At 43.5% G+C, this 17644-nt stretch overlaps 1 protein-coding gene across 1 annotated transcript; it reads right to left on the reverse strand.

The window, feature by feature from the left end:
- Positions 1–2599: 2599 nt before the first annotated feature.
- LOC147463383 (Leucine-rich repeat (LRR) family protein) lies at positions 2600–17211 on the reverse strand. Its single transcript, XM_086488580.1, has 6 exons — positions 16870–17211; positions 3815–4045; positions 3545–3691; positions 3298–3440; positions 3113–3227; positions 2600–3037 (listed from the first exon to the last, which is right to left on the reverse strand). The coding sequence occupies exons 1-6, from the start codon at positions 17161–17163 to the stop codon at positions 2960–2962; spliced, it is 1008 nt and encodes a 335-aa protein (XP_086344706.1). The 5' UTR covers positions 17164–17211; the 3' UTR covers positions 2600–2959.
- Positions 17212–17644: the final 433 nt, after the last annotated feature.

Genomic DNA, 17644 nt, shown 5'->3' on the forward strand with positions numbered 1-17644 from the left:
GTACACGATTATCAAGTTGGTAGTGCAGTTTGATTTTTATATTCTGCTGATGATTTTTTGTATTTTTTGAGTTTGTCAATGCTTCCTTCGTTTTGGTTTAGCTACATATTTTCCTCAGTAGTACATGTTCAATCTCAATCTTCATATCTATATATCAAATAGACCGTACATACTACTTTTTTCATAGTTGGCCAATTCAAATTATGTACTACAATACTCGATGCCCTCTGTACATGTTTACTTTATTCCTAGGCGGTTAATGTCAATCTACATATGTCCTTGTTTGGAACTACATCTTTTATATTGTAGGCCACCGTTCTCCTCTACATACCCGTTCTGTAACACGAAGACAACCCTTTATCAAAGTGTTTTCCTCAAATATGTTTTGCACCAAATTTTTTGATTGACAACCAACTATGACAACACATAACACTCTCTCTCTCTCTCTCTCTCTCTCTCTCTCTCTCTCTCTCTCTCTCTCTGGCTCTACGAGAAATAAGAGAAAATTGACTATGTTTGATTTAGAGTAATAAATACACATCCAATGCCATGAATTTGGACCATTTTACAGACAGCAATAGAGATAATCAATCATCATATATGCAATTCTTTTTTTAAAAATTTCCGATGCACTTTGTACTTGTTTACTTCAGTGCTAGATGCTTAATGTTAATATGTACTTGTCGCGTTATATTCTATAGATGTTCTATACCAATGCCCACCAAGCAAGACTAGTTTCTTTACAGTGGGTGTACTCATTGAAGGGAAAGCCTAGAAAGTGGTTGTCTATTTTTCACTCCCACTCAAATTTGATCAACTCACATGTTTCAAATTTGTTCACTCCTTGCATACCACAAGCTCCTTGGTTTTGCGTCTCATGGATAGCCATTTGTTGAAGTAATCACAAACTAAAATGACACCATATTTTGACCTTCTTAATTGTGGTGGCTCTATCTGTGGTGAAGGGGCCAATAAAAAATTGGTCCCTCCTAGCCCCCTAACTTTATGTTGTCAAAGGTCCAATATGGGGACACAACCAACCCCATGGTGAGGCAATTAATTGCACTCAACTTTAAATCATAGTTGTTACATCTTGGTTAAGCCTTGTTAGCTGCATTGTCCCACTTTACCCCCTTGCTGTGGCCTCCCATTCATGGGTACTTTCGTTACACATTTTTTGTTTGTCGATGTCATGTGTTGCCATCGAAGCTCTATTTGTGGCACGATTTTTGAAGGGAGTTAGGTGGTGCTACACTCTTTGGGTCGCACACATCTAATCCAAAAATGGTGCAATGTGTCGATGGCAATTTACCACCCACCTTAGATGGTCCACTATAGGGTGTTTTACCCCATACAAGCACCTCTTGGCTATGGCCGAGATTTCCTCCCTATGGTGCCACAAAGTGTGTGCAAAGCTCTCACTTTCTGTGTGGTGGTGGACATACACAAGCCAAGTTCCACAATCTATCCTCCATGAGCCACTTGGGTCTTTTATCCCAATTGAGTGCATCAACACTTTGGTTTTAAAAAAACATCAAGTAGACCTACAAAAGCAAGCTATGGTGTACTTTGTCATCTCCACACACCGATTGCTTCGTCATTTAGCATGTTTTTCTGTCGACGTTGTAGAATGCCTTCTTGTATGGGAGCCCATCAAGTAAATAAAAGAGTTGCTTATCCACATGTCAACAGTGATTGTTTCTTGAGTCAAGAAACGTAGGCATGTTTATACATGTGTAAGCCTGACGTGGCTAGCACTAAAAAACTATTCATGTAACACAGTCAAAAAAAAAAAAAACATGCTCACTTTTATACATACCACCAAGATAATAACCCTCCACCAATGAAAGATCTTAGAAGTATCACAAGTAGGTCTTCTATATACAGGAAACCTAAACAAAATGTTTGGTTGAATCTTTCTTGCATCATGATACCATTCCTGCCTTGCGTAATTTGCCAATAAACCTTTCAAGTGTTTTTGTCCTGAAGTTGCTCAAAGACAAGCAAGTTTGTCTTCTGCGCAACTTTTCCTTTACAACAGAAAAGTGATGCATAGATAGTGAACCAAGTCTTTGTGGAAGAGAGGTGTCTGTTTTACACATCGGAAGAAACTTATTCATGAGTGCTTAAATAGCAATAATTGATGTGCGAGGTCTCCGAGCCATCACATCGAATCAACATCGAGTACCTACAGCTAGTAAAATCTAGTGTAGAGCTTTGAAACTTAATAATTCATTAAGACTTTCCTTCAATGAAAATTGCATCGTCCTCTGAAAAGCATTGAAGGGTTAACCCTACATTTTAGCTCAGCAATCTATGCAGTTATAATATGAGCAAATAAGCTTTGTGATAAAAAAGACGTAATGCGGATGTACACTGAAACCCACTCACTAACTATGCTTTAGAATCTACTTGAAGGTGCCCTCATGATGAAAATACCAGTATGCAACTAGCGAGAAACTTGACAAATGAACCCTTAAAGATGTAGCATCGACCAAACCCTGCAGGTTGAGCTGATTTCGCAGCAAAATGGCATGCACATTTTCAACTATACAACTCACCAGCAACCTTTTGCTTATACTGATCTTCGCTAAAACCAAAAGAATGCAAAATTGGTAGTATACACATAATTGAAAGGTATATAAAAGTTCAGATGGTTGTCTTTCCCACCTGTGTGTTTGTAGTAGCGCTACGCCCCAAGCTTTATTGCTAAGTGTGCCAGCTTTTAAAGACTGACAGGAACCAACCTTTATGCCTTTCAGCTCCTCAATTAGGAGGGGGAGGTAGAGCTTGTATGAGCATGAAACAATACATTATAATTATAAAGGTACAAGCTCAGAGAACAAAACAGATTAAGCCCAATGAAGCGAGAGACTCCAGAGTCATCTCAGCCCACCTCCTTTAAAAGCCTTCATATGAGGCAGCCAATAATCCACTTGAGAAACCCCGAGACACCTTGTCAAAACAACACAGAGTCTACTTGCTGCAGATTCGGGAAAAGCGCTTTCAGTTTGGTAGCATAATCTGCGTCAGTAGCCTGCAAGAACATCACCAACTGGTTCAAGATAAGTCAATAACCAGAGAACCAAGAAGCACAGCAGTACACACGTACACATGGATTTCTTTCAATATAGATGGTCGTTAAGGTACTCTGCGACTCGCCAACAGCATTTCCAATGCCCTCAAGGGATGCAATCTGGTTGTCATTAAGCCACAAATCTTCTAGTCTGCGATGACAAAGACATTAACTGTTACGTTTATAAAACTTTGATAATCAAAACCCCACTAGTTCCTTACCTTGGAAGTCTTTTAATATCCTCAATGCATGCAATCTTGTTCGAAGAAAGATCTAAAATGCGAAGATTAAGCAAGGTTGAAACCCCTTCCATTTTTGTGATACCATTATGGCTCAAATAGAGCTCCTCCAGACAGACACAGTCCTGAAGGAGAGCACCCCAAAGGATATAATTCCAATTGAACGTAGGGCAACGTAAGACATGACACACCCATTTTGCATGTGAGCAACTGACAAAAACCACTTTACCTGGAAGCCGAGGATGGAGGTTAGCCGGTTACTCTGAAGACTAATTTTTACAAGCGAGTTGAGCCCGCATAAATTTACTGTCCGAATTCTGTTCCGACCCAGCCACAGCTCTTTAAGCTTAACCATGGTGTGTAAATTTTCCATCACCTAGGGCAGGGTTGACACAAAACATCATCAAAGTTGTGTGAGCCTACATAAATACAAGACCATATTTTAATGGAAACAGAAGTAGCCTGCCAAACATAATGAGTACAGAAGTAGCCTACCTACCCGTAATTTGTTGCTACCAAGCTCTAGCAGTTCCAAACTATGGAGGTGTTCTAGCTCCTCCATCTTGACTACTTCATTTTTTGAGACATATAGCTCTCGTAAATTGGAAGAGGCATTTGAAAGACCCTTAAGAGAAGTGACCTCATTGAAAGATACATCAAAAACACGAAGATTGGTGAAAATTTCGACATTAGGCAGCTTCGTCAGTTTGTTGTCCCTCAGCACCAATTCCTGAGGAAGAAGACAAGCAACAACACAAACCAGCAGTTCAAATCATTCAAAGAAACACAGATGGGTGTGTTAGCTTAAGCCAGAAATGGACATACATGGAAGCCCTCATCTTTTTAACCCAGGATTTATCCACACAACGTGCTTCTCCTATTGCAGAGAACGATTTCTAGCAATACACGGCCACCTTGAATAAACCCATTTTGTACCACAAGTTATGCACGTGAGAATGTGAGACCAGCAGACTTAAAAACCAAAGACCCTATTTCCACAAGTGAAATGACTACTTCTGACTTCATGTTCTAAACTGAGCTGAAGCTGCTGTGACAGCTTCGAGTTTGTCCATGTTGCAGTAGGTCTGACGTCAAGCTAAAACGCAAGACGCGATTATTTACAACCAAAACGTGAAACACCCCCCCACCCCCCCCCCCCCCCCCCCCCCCTTCATTTTGGCATTTATGTCTCTGTTTTACGTTAGAATTGTGTCATCCTCAGTCATCCAAAGATGGTTCCAAGCAGTCACGATCTTTGCTTCGTACTTAGGCATCGACCATAGTGATGAGAAAAGCCCCTTGAACCCCAGCCAATTGTGTGATGAGGAAGAAGGGGAGATAGTGCGGTTTTGGAAGAGGAGAGTCTTGCATCGCAGATACAAAGATCACTATGCACATCCTGAGGACAACAAAGAGGAGGATGACTAAGATGAGGATGATGATGAGAAAGACTACATGTTTCCTCCAGCTTTTGTACATTCTTTGGAAGAAATCAGAGGCATATTTTGCGAATGACTATGTATGATGACTTGGACCCTAGAAGGGCAAAGAAAGATTTCAAGGATGACGGTCAAAGTGTCAAGTTTGAGATTCTCTCCGGATTTCGAGATATGAAGAAAGCTTTGGCCTTTATTCAACAAATCGGCACAGCCTTTTTTGATGCAATTTTACAGAAGCTTCCAAAGTGAGGAAAGCGGTGTCGAATACCACTCTGGTAATAGAGTGGGGGTCCTTGGGAGAGTTGGTTGGGATCCACCGCAATGTGATCTCCTTCCATTTCTCTCTCTCCCAAGGTCTCCCTAAAACAACCTTTGCCTCTCTCTTCGTTTCTTTCTAAAGGTCAAGAAATCTTCACTAAGGAAGAAGCAAAAACTGACCAATAAGAGGGGTCTATCATATCTGTTTTTGTGACACATTTATCATCCACTACGACTAACATAGGGACATGACATTCACGTAAAATGTGATAGACCTCATATTAGCATCAAGGTCATGCGCTTTAACATAGAGACATGAAACTAACCTAAAACATGATATGATGGACCTCACTATTAAGATCAATGATCTTCACCTCTTCCACCAAAGGGTGTCATCGGCCTGCACTCTACATTGTCTCCAATTTAGTGTGGAAGACATTGTCGTAACAAGCTTGGACACTCCCAACACACATGAGAATCTGCCACAACAAACTTGAGAGAGAGAGAGAGAGAGGAGTCAACCAGGAACGACAGAGTTCCGTTCCCAGATGCATTGGGCCCAAACTGTGGCGCCCCTTTGTCAAAGGTGGCAGCAAATTTGCAATGAACATTAGGTGTTTTTTTTAGTGTGCAAGGACTCAAAAATTAAAATGCACCCCCTCACACCCATTCCCTTCTCAAGCATTATTTGGGTGTTTTTTATGCCTCCCGTTCCGCGCCGTTCCCGTTCCGGACCCCTGGACGTTCCCCCGTTCCGCGAGGGTCCCCGTCGCCGTTCCCGTTCCGCATTCCGGGTAACTCTGAGATGCAGATCTAGATCTCGGTCAGGGAAACCTGCCACTGCATGGTCACAAGGGCCATCGATAGGCTGGCTTGAGGTGCAACTGCACCGTAGAGATGAACACTAAACACTGCTCCTGCTGCCCATGAAAAAACGTTGGGCTCATCCTCCTCTGCAGGCTGCCGGTTGCACCAAAAACGCTGGTGTGGGAGTTGCCCCAAAAACGCTAGGTTGCCATGTCCACCGGCTGCTAGCCTCAAAGGACTGCCCACTAGGGCACCCAAGGGAGGGCGCCCCCCCACTAGGGCTGATCTGCAGTAAATGGAAGTGACACCCCCCCGCCCCCCCCCCTGCCTATATAGGGTTGTCCTCAACCTGCCCAACCAATCCTCAAGCCCCGCGACCTAGCGAGGCAAGATCAAGAGACCTTGCACCCAAGCTATGCAAGAGAAGAACAAGGTGCTGTAGCAAGGACCTGTACGTTGTACATGGAACCACAAGAATTGTATGGAAGTAGTGTGTACAAACTGACTCCCAAGCTGGCTCCACATCCCCCTCTAAAGGGAGAACACCCAAACCACGGAAAACTGTCATAACTCTCCAACAATCTCTGCCTGTGTAAATGGATCACCAAGGATAGGTGAATCCGAAAGGAAAATAATATACCTATGGAACCTGGAACCAAGTATGGGAGAACCAAGAAAACTATCTCCCCTCTTTGGAGAATGCCATGGCTAACTGTAACTAATTCCTAGTCCGAGAAGGACCACTATTCACCTGTACGAGATATAACATGCCAATCTAAGGGTAAAAGAAGTAGGTGTGTCTTGAATGGTACAGTCTCTAGGGATCAATTTTGAAGACGCGACATAGGAGCTACTATTCGGATGCACTGAGAAGAGCAACCGTCACACCACAAATCCGAAAGACAAGGCAACCACCGAAATGGCTAAAGAAGAAAATCCGCCAAGAAGCTGTGTGGAGCATCGGAAGTCAATTGAAGATAATAACATGGAAGTCTCTTATGAAAGAGAAGTATCCTCAATAGTACGCTATGAGGTAACAATTGTCGACAGGAAGTCCCCTGTCACAAAGTGATGACGTGGCGGACAACAAAAACCCTAATTTCTGCCAGAAACCCTAAAATTCTTGCAAACCCTAATTTCTACCAGAAACCCTTATTTCCAGAAATCGCGGAGGCTTTTTTTTTTAAAAATATTTATTTATTTTTTAATAATGATGAGCGACGCAAATTTCGCTTTTTCTCTACGCAATGAGAAAGAGAGAGAGAATGCTTTTGCTTTCAAGTTTTGACTCTCTGTGTGAGAGAGAGCAATTGCTTTTCATTTGAAGCTTTTGGGACTCTGCTTTTGGGCATCCCTTATAACCTTTAAATTAGTGGTGAGGGCCTCACTTCTCAAAGCATCTGGACGCAGAGTCTGAGAGTGAATCCCGACCCACTCTCTTGTACTTTGAACTGATTAATATAAAAAGAAATACCGAAAGGGGCGCCAGTCTTTGGGGCCAATATCTCTAGGCACGGAACTCCGCCGGGCCAATGCAAATCTATTGTGATCTCTGAATTGTTTTGAAGTGGTTATTTGGTGCTGTCGTGGTTGATTCTTGACTTGGAGTGTCCAAGTCCGTTACAGTGGTATCAGAGCACGGCCGATTTCTCTTCTATGGGAAATCCGATCCCCAATTTTTTTTCCGCGGCACCTATGGCTTCACGCAAGGATCAGTCGACTCCCTCTGCATCTGGAGATGCGGGCTGGGATCACAACGAAGATTCAGACAGAGAGTATGGCCCGCCTCGGCCTACTCAGGCGGAGCAAAGAGAGATGAAGCGTCGTCAATTGATCGGCGATGCAACAAAGATGATGCTCAGTTTTGCGAAGGATCCGAAATTGGCAAAATATATGAGCGAGACTTCTTTTCAGGAAGTGCATGCACAGTGGCAGAAAACCACTACACCACCCCCGAAATCTGCTTTCAAGAAACCTTCTGATCCCAAACAATATTCAGAGAAGGAACTAGAAGAGGTGGTTGATGCACGGATTGCTCAGCTTTTTAACGCACAGAAGAAAACCAAAAAGCACGGCAAAAAACAGAAGAAAAGCACTGACTTTCCAGGTTATTTGGGTCGTCAGTCAACTTTTGATAAGGCAAAGAAACAAAAGAAGCGTGTTCGATTTGAAGGAGTACCCAGTTCTTCTTCTGCTTCTTCTAACAGTTCTTCTAGCTCTTCAGATTCGAGCGAAGAAGACAGAAAAGGTAAAATGCGAAGCAAGAAACAAAGCTTCGAAAAGGGCAAGAAAAAGGCAAAGAAGGCTAAATCTTGCCCAAAGCCTGACAGTTCTATTGAGGACTCGTCTACAGACAGCTCAGATTCTGATGATGGAAACTTCTATGCGAACAAGAAGAATTCTTACAAAGCCAACCAGTATGACTTTCTCCAAGATAAAAGCAAGAAAGTCTGAGAGTTTAAGGAAGATGGCCACTCGATCAAGTTTGATACTTTCTCAGGATACTCAGATGCTTCGAAGTGTTTGTCTTTTATACAGCAGTTTGACATCGCTTTCGCGGGAGGACACTATTCAGAGCACTCCAAGATTCGGAGAGCTACCTCTTACTTTAAGGGGAATGCTCGTACTTGGTGGTCCACTCTTCTTTTAAACAAGACTGCGCCAGTTAAATGGCTGAAATTTAAGAAGCTTTTTATTTCTTCTTGGTTGACGCAAGAATATGAACGAGGATGTAGGAGCTACTTGGAACCATCTTCGGATGACCAAGAAAGATACAATCAATGCTTATTGTGAAAGATTCTGGAGCTCTTTTCTACCCGCCTCTTCATTCAAGAAGATCTCGTTCAGAGAACAGATTGAGCGGTTTACCTTGGGTCTACCTACAGAGATCCAAGATCACTGCTTGGAACAGAAGTCAGCTTCTATTCAGGAGTTGATGAGTCATGCGAAGCGGGGCTTTGCCATTCACTCTGGCAGTCTGACCTACCCCACAGATGAGGCCATGACACAAAGAGCCGAACAGACTTCTGGGAATGAAAGTAGAAAGAGAGAGAGCAACCCAGAGAAAAAGGATGCACGACCCAAGCTTACTCCGGAGGAGAGAGCTCGCTTCATCAGAGAGGGGAAGTGCTTTGGATGCGGGGAACATGGACATATCTCCGCGAAGTGTCCTAAAAAGGCACAAAAAGAACATAATGATAAAGACGACCACAGGCCTTAGAGTTTGAGAGCAGCTGAGCAACGTGGCAGAAAAGGCAGATAGAAAAGCAGAACTGGTACCACATGGCGTGGGACTTGCATTGAATCTAATGAATGAAAGTACAAACTTTGCCGCTTTTGGGGCAAAGTGAAGGATCAGGAAGCTCTTTTGAAGGAGCCAAGGCCAACTTCTTTTCACTTGGAATTGGCGGCTCGATTTGGAATTACGCTCGACAGACTGACGCCACAGGCGGAGGTAGTTCGACTGGCACCCGGATGGGATGTTGCCATTACAACGAGCATTGGCAAACTTCGTTTGCAATGACAGGGGTGTTCAGGGCACGCGAGTGACGTTCTACTCAAGATCCCTTGGTACCACAAGAACTACGCCGTGGTTGACTACCGGGCCGAGAAAGCGACTTTGATAAATGAAGGGCTTAGAGATTGTACTTGATGAACTTCAGTTTCTTACTCACTCTTTTGGGAGAGAACTGAATGATGGATAAAGGTTGAATATGTTTTGACCTGATCAAAGAACGCCAAGATTTTTCTCCACACTGATGCCGATTGCTTTTTAGAGAGCCTGAAAATCATACCATTGATCTGATACCTGGAAGCACACCACCGAACCGGCCACCTTACCGTGTGAGCCGAGTACAGAGTGAAAAGATTATGAACCCAGTGAAAGACCTCTTGGAAAAGGGTCTTGTCTAGCATAGTACTTCACCGTATTGCTCTCCACTGTTGTTGGATTTGAAGAAAGACGGGTCTTGGAGAATGTGCATCGATTATAGCGCTCTCAACAAAATCACCATCAAGAACAGATTTCCGATTCTTGGGATCGATGATATACTCGACAAGTTATAGGGATCCTCGTGCTTTAGCAGGATTGACTTGAAGAGTGGATATCATTAGATCCGAATCGCGCCGGGAGACGTCTACAAGACAGCCTTTCGGATGACTTTTGGGTTATTTGAGTTTTTGGTGATGCCTTTTGGCTTAACCAATGCTCCTGCGACATTTAACCGGATGATGGACAGGATTTTTCGAGAGTACAGGCTATTTGTTGGCACTTTGTTTGATGATATCATTGTTTTCTTAAAGAATGAGGCAGAACACAGAGATAATCTGCTTCAGATATACACTTTTTTTTTTTGGGGATACTTTGTCTCAGCAACAGGAGTGCAAGTGGATTCGGCAAAGATAGCGACTATACGTGATTGGCCCGATTTGAAGAATGTCCATGAAGTTGGAAGCTTCTTGGGACTATGTTCGTACTACAGGCGGTTCATACGAAAGTTTGCAGAGGTTGCTTTCCCTTTGCATATCTTGATACAGAAAGGAGTCCCTTTCTCGTGGGGATCCACAGAGGTGACTGCCTTTCAAACATTGAAAGAGAAATTGACTACAGGACCAGATTTGACTTTGCCGGACTTGCAGAAGTCATTTGAAGTATTTTGTGATGCTTGTGGTCGTAGTCTGGGTGCGGTCTTGATGCAAGAAGGCCATGTCATTGCTTACGAGAGCCGATTGTTCTCTAGGCCGGAGATGACAGCACAGATATATGAGAAAGAGCTTTTGGCAATGATCCATGCTCTTACTCAGTGGCGGCATTACCTACTCGGAGCGGATTTTACTCTCTTTACAGACCATCAGAGTTTGTGCTACTTCTTGTCACAAAAGCAGCTTTTGGAAAAGCAGATGCGGTGGGCGAACATCTTGTCACAGTTTCTCTTCCAGATTGTCCATGAGCAAGGATAGAAAAATGTGGTGGCAGATGCTTTGTCTCGGAAGCCGTTGGATCTGGCTATTTCCACGATACATCATAGGAGCTTCGAGGATATGATCGACCAGTATGCCACAGATACAGATTTTGCAGATATTTTCACACGGATAAGGGATGGGGAGACAGTAGCTGGATACTCCCTTCGGGAAGGCTACTTGATGAAAAAGACTATGTTGTGCGTTACACAACCGTTGAGGGAAAAGGTTATGACTGAATGCCATTGTCCACCTTTTACGAGTCACCGCGGCATTGCTACCACCATGAAGGGGGTAGAGAGATACTTTTTTTTTTTGCCGAGACACAAAAAGGATGTGGAAGAGTTTGTGCACAGTTGCTTAGTATGCCAGAAGGTCAATTTTGACAGGCATAAGGCACAGGGATTGTTAAAGCCTTTACCCATACCCACCCGTCCCTGGAAAAGTTTTGAAATGGATTTCATTTTTGATCTCCCAAGAACATAGAATGATCACGATGATTTTCTAATTACATGGCACGTCTGAGACGATTGTCTCAGACAGAGACCCCAGATTTATGAGTTTGTTTTGGAAGGCAATTTGGGAGAACATTGGCACGCAGTTGCAGCTCTCGTCATCGTTCCACTTGCAAACTGCCGAGCAATTTGAGATTGCCAATTCAGTGATTTTAGATTTATTGAAGTCTTGTATCTCCGATCAGAAGACTCAATGGGAAAAGAACTTACGTTTGGTGGAATTTGCCTACAATAACACGATACACTCTTCGACGGGGAAGACGCCATGTGAGATTGTTGAAAGTGCTACGAAGGTTCCATCCTTCCTGAGCGCAAAAGATCCTTCCTGAGCACAAAAGATTAGATATTTGAAGTGGATGAATATTTGCGAGATTTGGATACGGCCTTTGCCAAGGTTCGCGAGACTTTGCAGAAGTCTCAAGAACGACAGAAAAAGGCAGCAGATCGCCATCGTTGCGACTTGAAATTGAAGGAGGATGATTGGGTGCTCTTACGTTTTGAGAAGGCATGCCTACGAAAGAAAAAGGGAAAGGAGAGGCTTTTTCCAAAGCTTAGTATGCGATACTATGGACCTTTCCAAATCACTGACAAGATAAATGATGTCTCCTTCCGATTGAAACTGTCAGATACTTGGAGGATTCACAATGCATTGCATGTGAGTCTCTTGAAACCTGGTTAAGGGTGATGTGCCTGATGATGGGGAGCCTGATGAGCAACCCGCAGTGGAAGAAAACGAGGAGACCCTTGTTCCTGAACAGATTTTGGCACATAGAATACGAAGAAAGGTGAAGTCCGAAGGCGGTTCTTGGTTATGTTCAAGAACTTTCCTGCATTTGATGCGAAGTGGATGGAGGAGGAGGACATAGCAGATACTCCTCGGATTGTGAAACTTTACCTCGATATTTTGGTTTAGCATAGTCTACTCCAAACGGAACCCAGAAATTCAGCTTGGCCGAAGATCTGGTCAAGTGGGATGCACAAGAGGAGAGTTACTCCGCTCATTTGTCAACAGATGCCTTGATTTTGATACTAAAGTCACTGATGTCTCTTTGAGCTTCAAGGCTACTGAGAGCTGACAGTATTCTGCTGGATGACTTTATGAAATGGAATTCCTGATAATGATACTGATTTGTTCTTGACTTCTTTTGAGTGCAGGAACTGATAGCCGAAATGACTGTAGCATTTTGGTCTAATTGATCTCGAATAGACATGGTTGCAATACGGGTTAGTCAATCGGACATCGATGAGGTCCCGATCGGACGTAGATGTGTTTGCTAGCTACATTGCCGATAAATCATGGTCTAAGATCCGAATGAATGTTGAATGTCATGCGATGTCCTATGATGTCTGGTGATGTCCTGTGATGTCGTGTGATGTGACTGTCGATTTTGTACATGTGCTAGATGTGTGTTCCTAGTACGTAGGTACTAACAGTCAGTGTTTGCTAAGACGGTTTATGGCTTTTGTCGGTTTTGCAAGCGTAATCGCGGTCGATTACAATGCTTTCAAGAGGGGGGTATGTCACAAAGTGATGACGTGGGGAACAGCAGAAACCCTAATTTCTGTCAGAAACCATAATTTCCAGAAATCACGGAGGCTTTTTTAAAATTTATTTATTTATTTTTCTTTTCAATAATGATGAGCGACGCAAATTTCGCTTTTTCTCTACGCAATGAGAAAGAGAGAGAGAATGCTTTTGCTTTCAAGTTTTGACTCTCTGTGTGAGAGAGAGAGCAAGTGCTTTTCATTTGAAGCTTTTGGGACTCTGCTTTTGGGCATCCCTTGTAACCTTTAAATTAGTGGTGAGGGCCTCACTTCTCAGAGCATCTGGACGCAAAGTCTGAGAGTGAATCCCGACCCACTCTCTTGTACCGAAAGGGGCGCCAGTCTTTGGGGCCAATATCTCTAGGCACGGAACTCCGCCGGGCCAATGCAAATCTATTGTGATTTGTGAATTGTTTTGAAGTGGTTATTTGGTGCTGTCGCGGTTGATTCTTGACTTGGAGTGTCCAAGTCCGTTACACCCCCCTCCCGCTCAATCCTGGGAAAAGAGAATGAGTACCACCATAAAGAAATCTGAACCAACCTCGAGTAAACTGCTTCCTTTGTAACTGAATAGCAAGACCTGAATCTCAAAGAGAATCACACAATCGGTAAACTCGGACTGCTAAGAATAGGAGGACTTAAGAGGCGTTCACCTAAGGATCATGTTTGCCAAAGAAGTTGTCGAGGTCCAGCAAGACCTAGCTACTCAAGCAAACTCCCGGAAATCAAACCAAATGTCTGCCACATCTTTGCATTTGCCAAGATCAAACCTGTAGGTAGAATCCAATACAATATGCCAAACTACAAACCCTAAAAGACAGCGAAATGCTTGTGAAACCCTAAAAAGAAGAGAATCAGCATCAAAGCCTTAGAAAACATCAAAATACAATTTTGAAACCCTAAAAAATAAAAAATAAAACAATTTTGAAACCCTAAAAAACAGCATAAAACAGTATCTAAACCCTTAAAAATAGGAAAAAACAGTGACAGAACCGTAAATACAGGCCAAAAAACAGTTTCAAAACCCTAAAAGCAGGAAAAAAAAACAATGACAACCCTAAAAATAGCCAAAAAGCAATTTTGAAACCCTAAAACAACAAAAAAGTGGTGACGAAACCCTAAGGACAATGAAGGAGAATTCCAAACCCATGAGAGAGAGAGAGAGATCTGGGAAAGGCTCTCCATGCTAATAACAATATGCTCATACAAGTGACCAAGGGTGGTCCGGCATAGAACTAACATGCCCAATGGATAGACTCGAGGTGCACACAACTACGACAGCTGAGCACTCTTCTTGCTGCCCATGAAAAACGTTGGGTTCATCCTCCTTTGTAGGCTGCTGGCTGCACCAAACCGCCGGTGTGGGTGCTGCCCCAAAAACGCTGGGCTGCCACCCTGCTGTCCACCGGCTGCGCCTCGAAGGACTGCCCACTGGGGGTCGGGGCACCCAAGGGAGGGGGCCCCACAGGGAACTTAAAATTGAGGTTTCTGCAAAGTTGTGCACTCTCTATAAGTGAATTTTTTTAAGATTCAAGTTTCATACTCACCTTAAAAAGGTCCAAGCGATTTCCTAAAATAAAAGGGCAACTTGTAGCATTAAAAAAAACTCAATGCAAGGCCAAAGAGCTCCAGCGTAAAAAATCAACGAGGGCGAATCCTGCACGTGACACATGGAGAATGATTACGCTTTCGAGGCGTGTGCTCATTCGTGCCCCAAACACGATGGGTTTTCACGTTGGAGAATTCTACAATCACCCTTTCCCTCTCGCAAAAGTCTCTCCTCGCTGAAGATCTTCTCTATCTAGCGGTACATCAACACACTCTTCGCTCCACACTCCAAACGACAGAGGAGGTAGCAAAGGGAAGGCTTGCAGAGAGAGGTCAATGCTCTCTCTCTTTCTCTCTCTCTCTCTCTCTCTCTCTCTCTCAAGAGAGAGAGAGAGAGACAGCAAAGAAAGATCAAATATAATACTCGCTATTTTCCATAGATAGTCCCAAAGACGCGGGAATCACTATCCAAACTGTCAAAGGATGAAGTGTTCTCCTCGGATCTGCTAGAATGGTGACACTGCTTTCTAGACTTCTTCTTGGATTTGCTTTTCTTGCTTGTCTTTGTCTTTGTCTTTCTCTGTTCCTTTTCCTGAAATACGAGGAAGAACTCTCTAAAGCATCTAACAACGACCTCGAAGTGAACACGCTTCTTGGATTTGTAGCCTCCTCCAAAGTTGATTTCTCGCCTAGATAGCGGGATATCTCTCTAAATTGTTCTTCCAAAAGTGCTTTGTGCTCTTCATCAACTGATTGACTTTCTATTCAAGAGCATCATCGAACTCTTCTTGCGAGTACGTTTCTGTTGTTCTACACTCAGCTTTGCTTTCTTCTTCATTTTGAGAGGTGAGTGGACAATGTCTCGCCACCGTGAGACAACCTCATCAAGCCGATGATTCTTTAGATACTTTACATATTTCAGGTCCTTGGAGTACTTGATCATCCGTTTAGCACATGTGTAAACCTACAATTGACGTCAGTAGTCCATTTGTCAAGATCTCCTCTCAGAAGCCGGCCATGGTCCTCTACTGATTCCTCAGAAGGAGGTCGGCTCCTGTTGGAATCTCCGTCCTTCGTTCCTCCGCTAGGATTGGAGTGCTCTTCATCTCCCTGAAGTTGGGTAGTCGGTGGAACAATTTCCTCTCTGTCGGATTCACTACTAGAAACCATGTGTGCTAAAGGCAAAAGGATCAGATCCTCCATAGGAAAAGAATTGCCTGGGCTTTGATACCACTGTGATAGGCTTGCACACTCCAAGCAAGAAATCTACAACAAACACACATGAGAAACTGTCACAACAAACTTGAAAGAGAGAGAGAGAGAGGAGTTGACACGGAACAGCGGAGTTCCATTCCCAAATGCACTAGCCCCAAAGTATGGTGTCCCTTTCGGTACTTCTTTCTTTATTGCTTCACAAAGGTACAATGGTCGAGGGACTCTTCCTCTACTTCCACATACTCGAATGCCAGAGTGAGACCCTAAGGCACGTATTTGCAAGCCCTTGGCCAAAAGGCACAACACATGAAAAGTTTCTCCTCCAAAAGCCCCCAAGCCAAGCGCTAAGCACCCAGAAGGCTGTCCGCTTCTTGCACTGGCAATCCATATAGCGTGGCCTTGTAAGCTATTTTCCACAATTTGCGGGCCAGGCCGTACGGAAGTGCCACCTCATCAAGGAATTCGCGATTTGTCTTTTTAGGGTTTTAGGCCCCTCGGCCGGGGAGTCCAACATTGTAGGGTTAGAATTTTTTATGTCCTAACCCGTAAGGGTCTGCCACATCACTAACTGGTGACAATTGGCATCTCGAGATTCTTGTTGCAACAAAAGCCCCCTGAATGGTTACATGTAAAAAAGCATCCAACCCTAAAGAAGTTTGCAAACCATGTCGCCAAGCATTTGAGAGGGACAGGTTTGCCTCCTATTGAAATCATGCTGTAACCTTTGATGACTGAGACAAAAACACCACTAATTGGCTGCATCCTTGACGGATGCAATCCAATTCATTAAGAAGGTCGTTCAGGGTCCCAACCTCGCTATTTGTTTTCTCAACATCTACACACATACCGACCACAAGCAATGATCTATTGGTGCCTAGAGATGGTGAGATTGAAAATTGCACTCTCATGGAATTAGCCAGGGATCCCAGTCCTTAAAAGATGATGCTATAAAGATAAATAAGGTTTCAAAGACAGTAAAAACAAAATGTGTGTATCAGACAACCATTGACTGTTTACATTTTAAAAAAAGATAATAGTAGCAACTTCAAAAGGCCTACTCTAAAAAATAAAATGAATTAAAATTGAACATGTAATTCAAGTTGCCAATGTCTACGTTAGAACAGAAAGAATGCACAAAGTTTCAAACATTTGAATTTAAGCCCCCAAATATTCGAGAGATATAATGGGCATGATTAACCTAAACGCTAATAATGACAAAAATGTGATTAACAATCACTGAATAAAAAAAGCAAAGAAGTAGAGCTGACCTGCAAACCGGAGAGAGAGGTCCAACTAGGGAGGGGAGAAAGTGATTCGTCGGAGAGGAGGTTCTGGCGGAGGCTAAGTTTGTAAAGGGAGGAGAGGGAGGCGAAGCGGCAGTCAAGAGTAGCCAGGCGGTTGGCGGTGAGGTCCAGCTCGCGCAAGGTGAGGGGCAGCTCCACCTGCTGCAGATCATGCAGCTGGGAGCCGGTGAGGTCGAGTACCACACCTCCCTCTTCCTCTTCCTGCGCCTGCTCTTTGCCGCCCGTCATCCTCACGGCTCCCGCTCCATCCTCCTCCATCTCCTTTTCTTATTTTCTCCGAGTTCAGGCTGGCTTCAAGAAATCATGCCAAGCACGTATAAAATATATATTTCTATTGTCTATGATGTTAAATCTTCTTCTGTGTGTTGAGGTGCACCAGAGGCATACACACAACATCAAAACTTTCAAAAAAACATGCTACAATATTAGTACCCTAGGAATGGAAGTTGAAAGTCCTCAAGCTCGTCAGCAACTAACAACAAACAACCGCAATTCGCTTCGCAGGCACCCGGATGCTCTCTCTCTCTCTCTCTCTCTCTCTCTCTCTCTCTCTCTCTCTCTCTCTCTCTCTCTCTCTCTCTCTCTCTCTCTCTCTCTCTCTCTCTCTCTCTATATATATATATATATATATATATATATATATATATATAAAGCATAAATATGCATAGCGTCATCGGCCACTTCATTTAGAAGGTTGTCCTCATGCTACGTATGTATAACTTAACAATCAAGCGCTTTA

Source organism: Adiantum capillus-veneris, chromosome 2 (assembly GCF_014529385.1).
Source record: "Adiantum capillus-veneris isolate H3 chromosome 2, ASM1452938v2, whole genome shotgun sequence".
Taxonomy (NCBI): Eukaryota; Viridiplantae; Streptophyta; class Polypodiopsida; order Polypodiales; family Pteridaceae; genus Adiantum; species Adiantum capillus-veneris.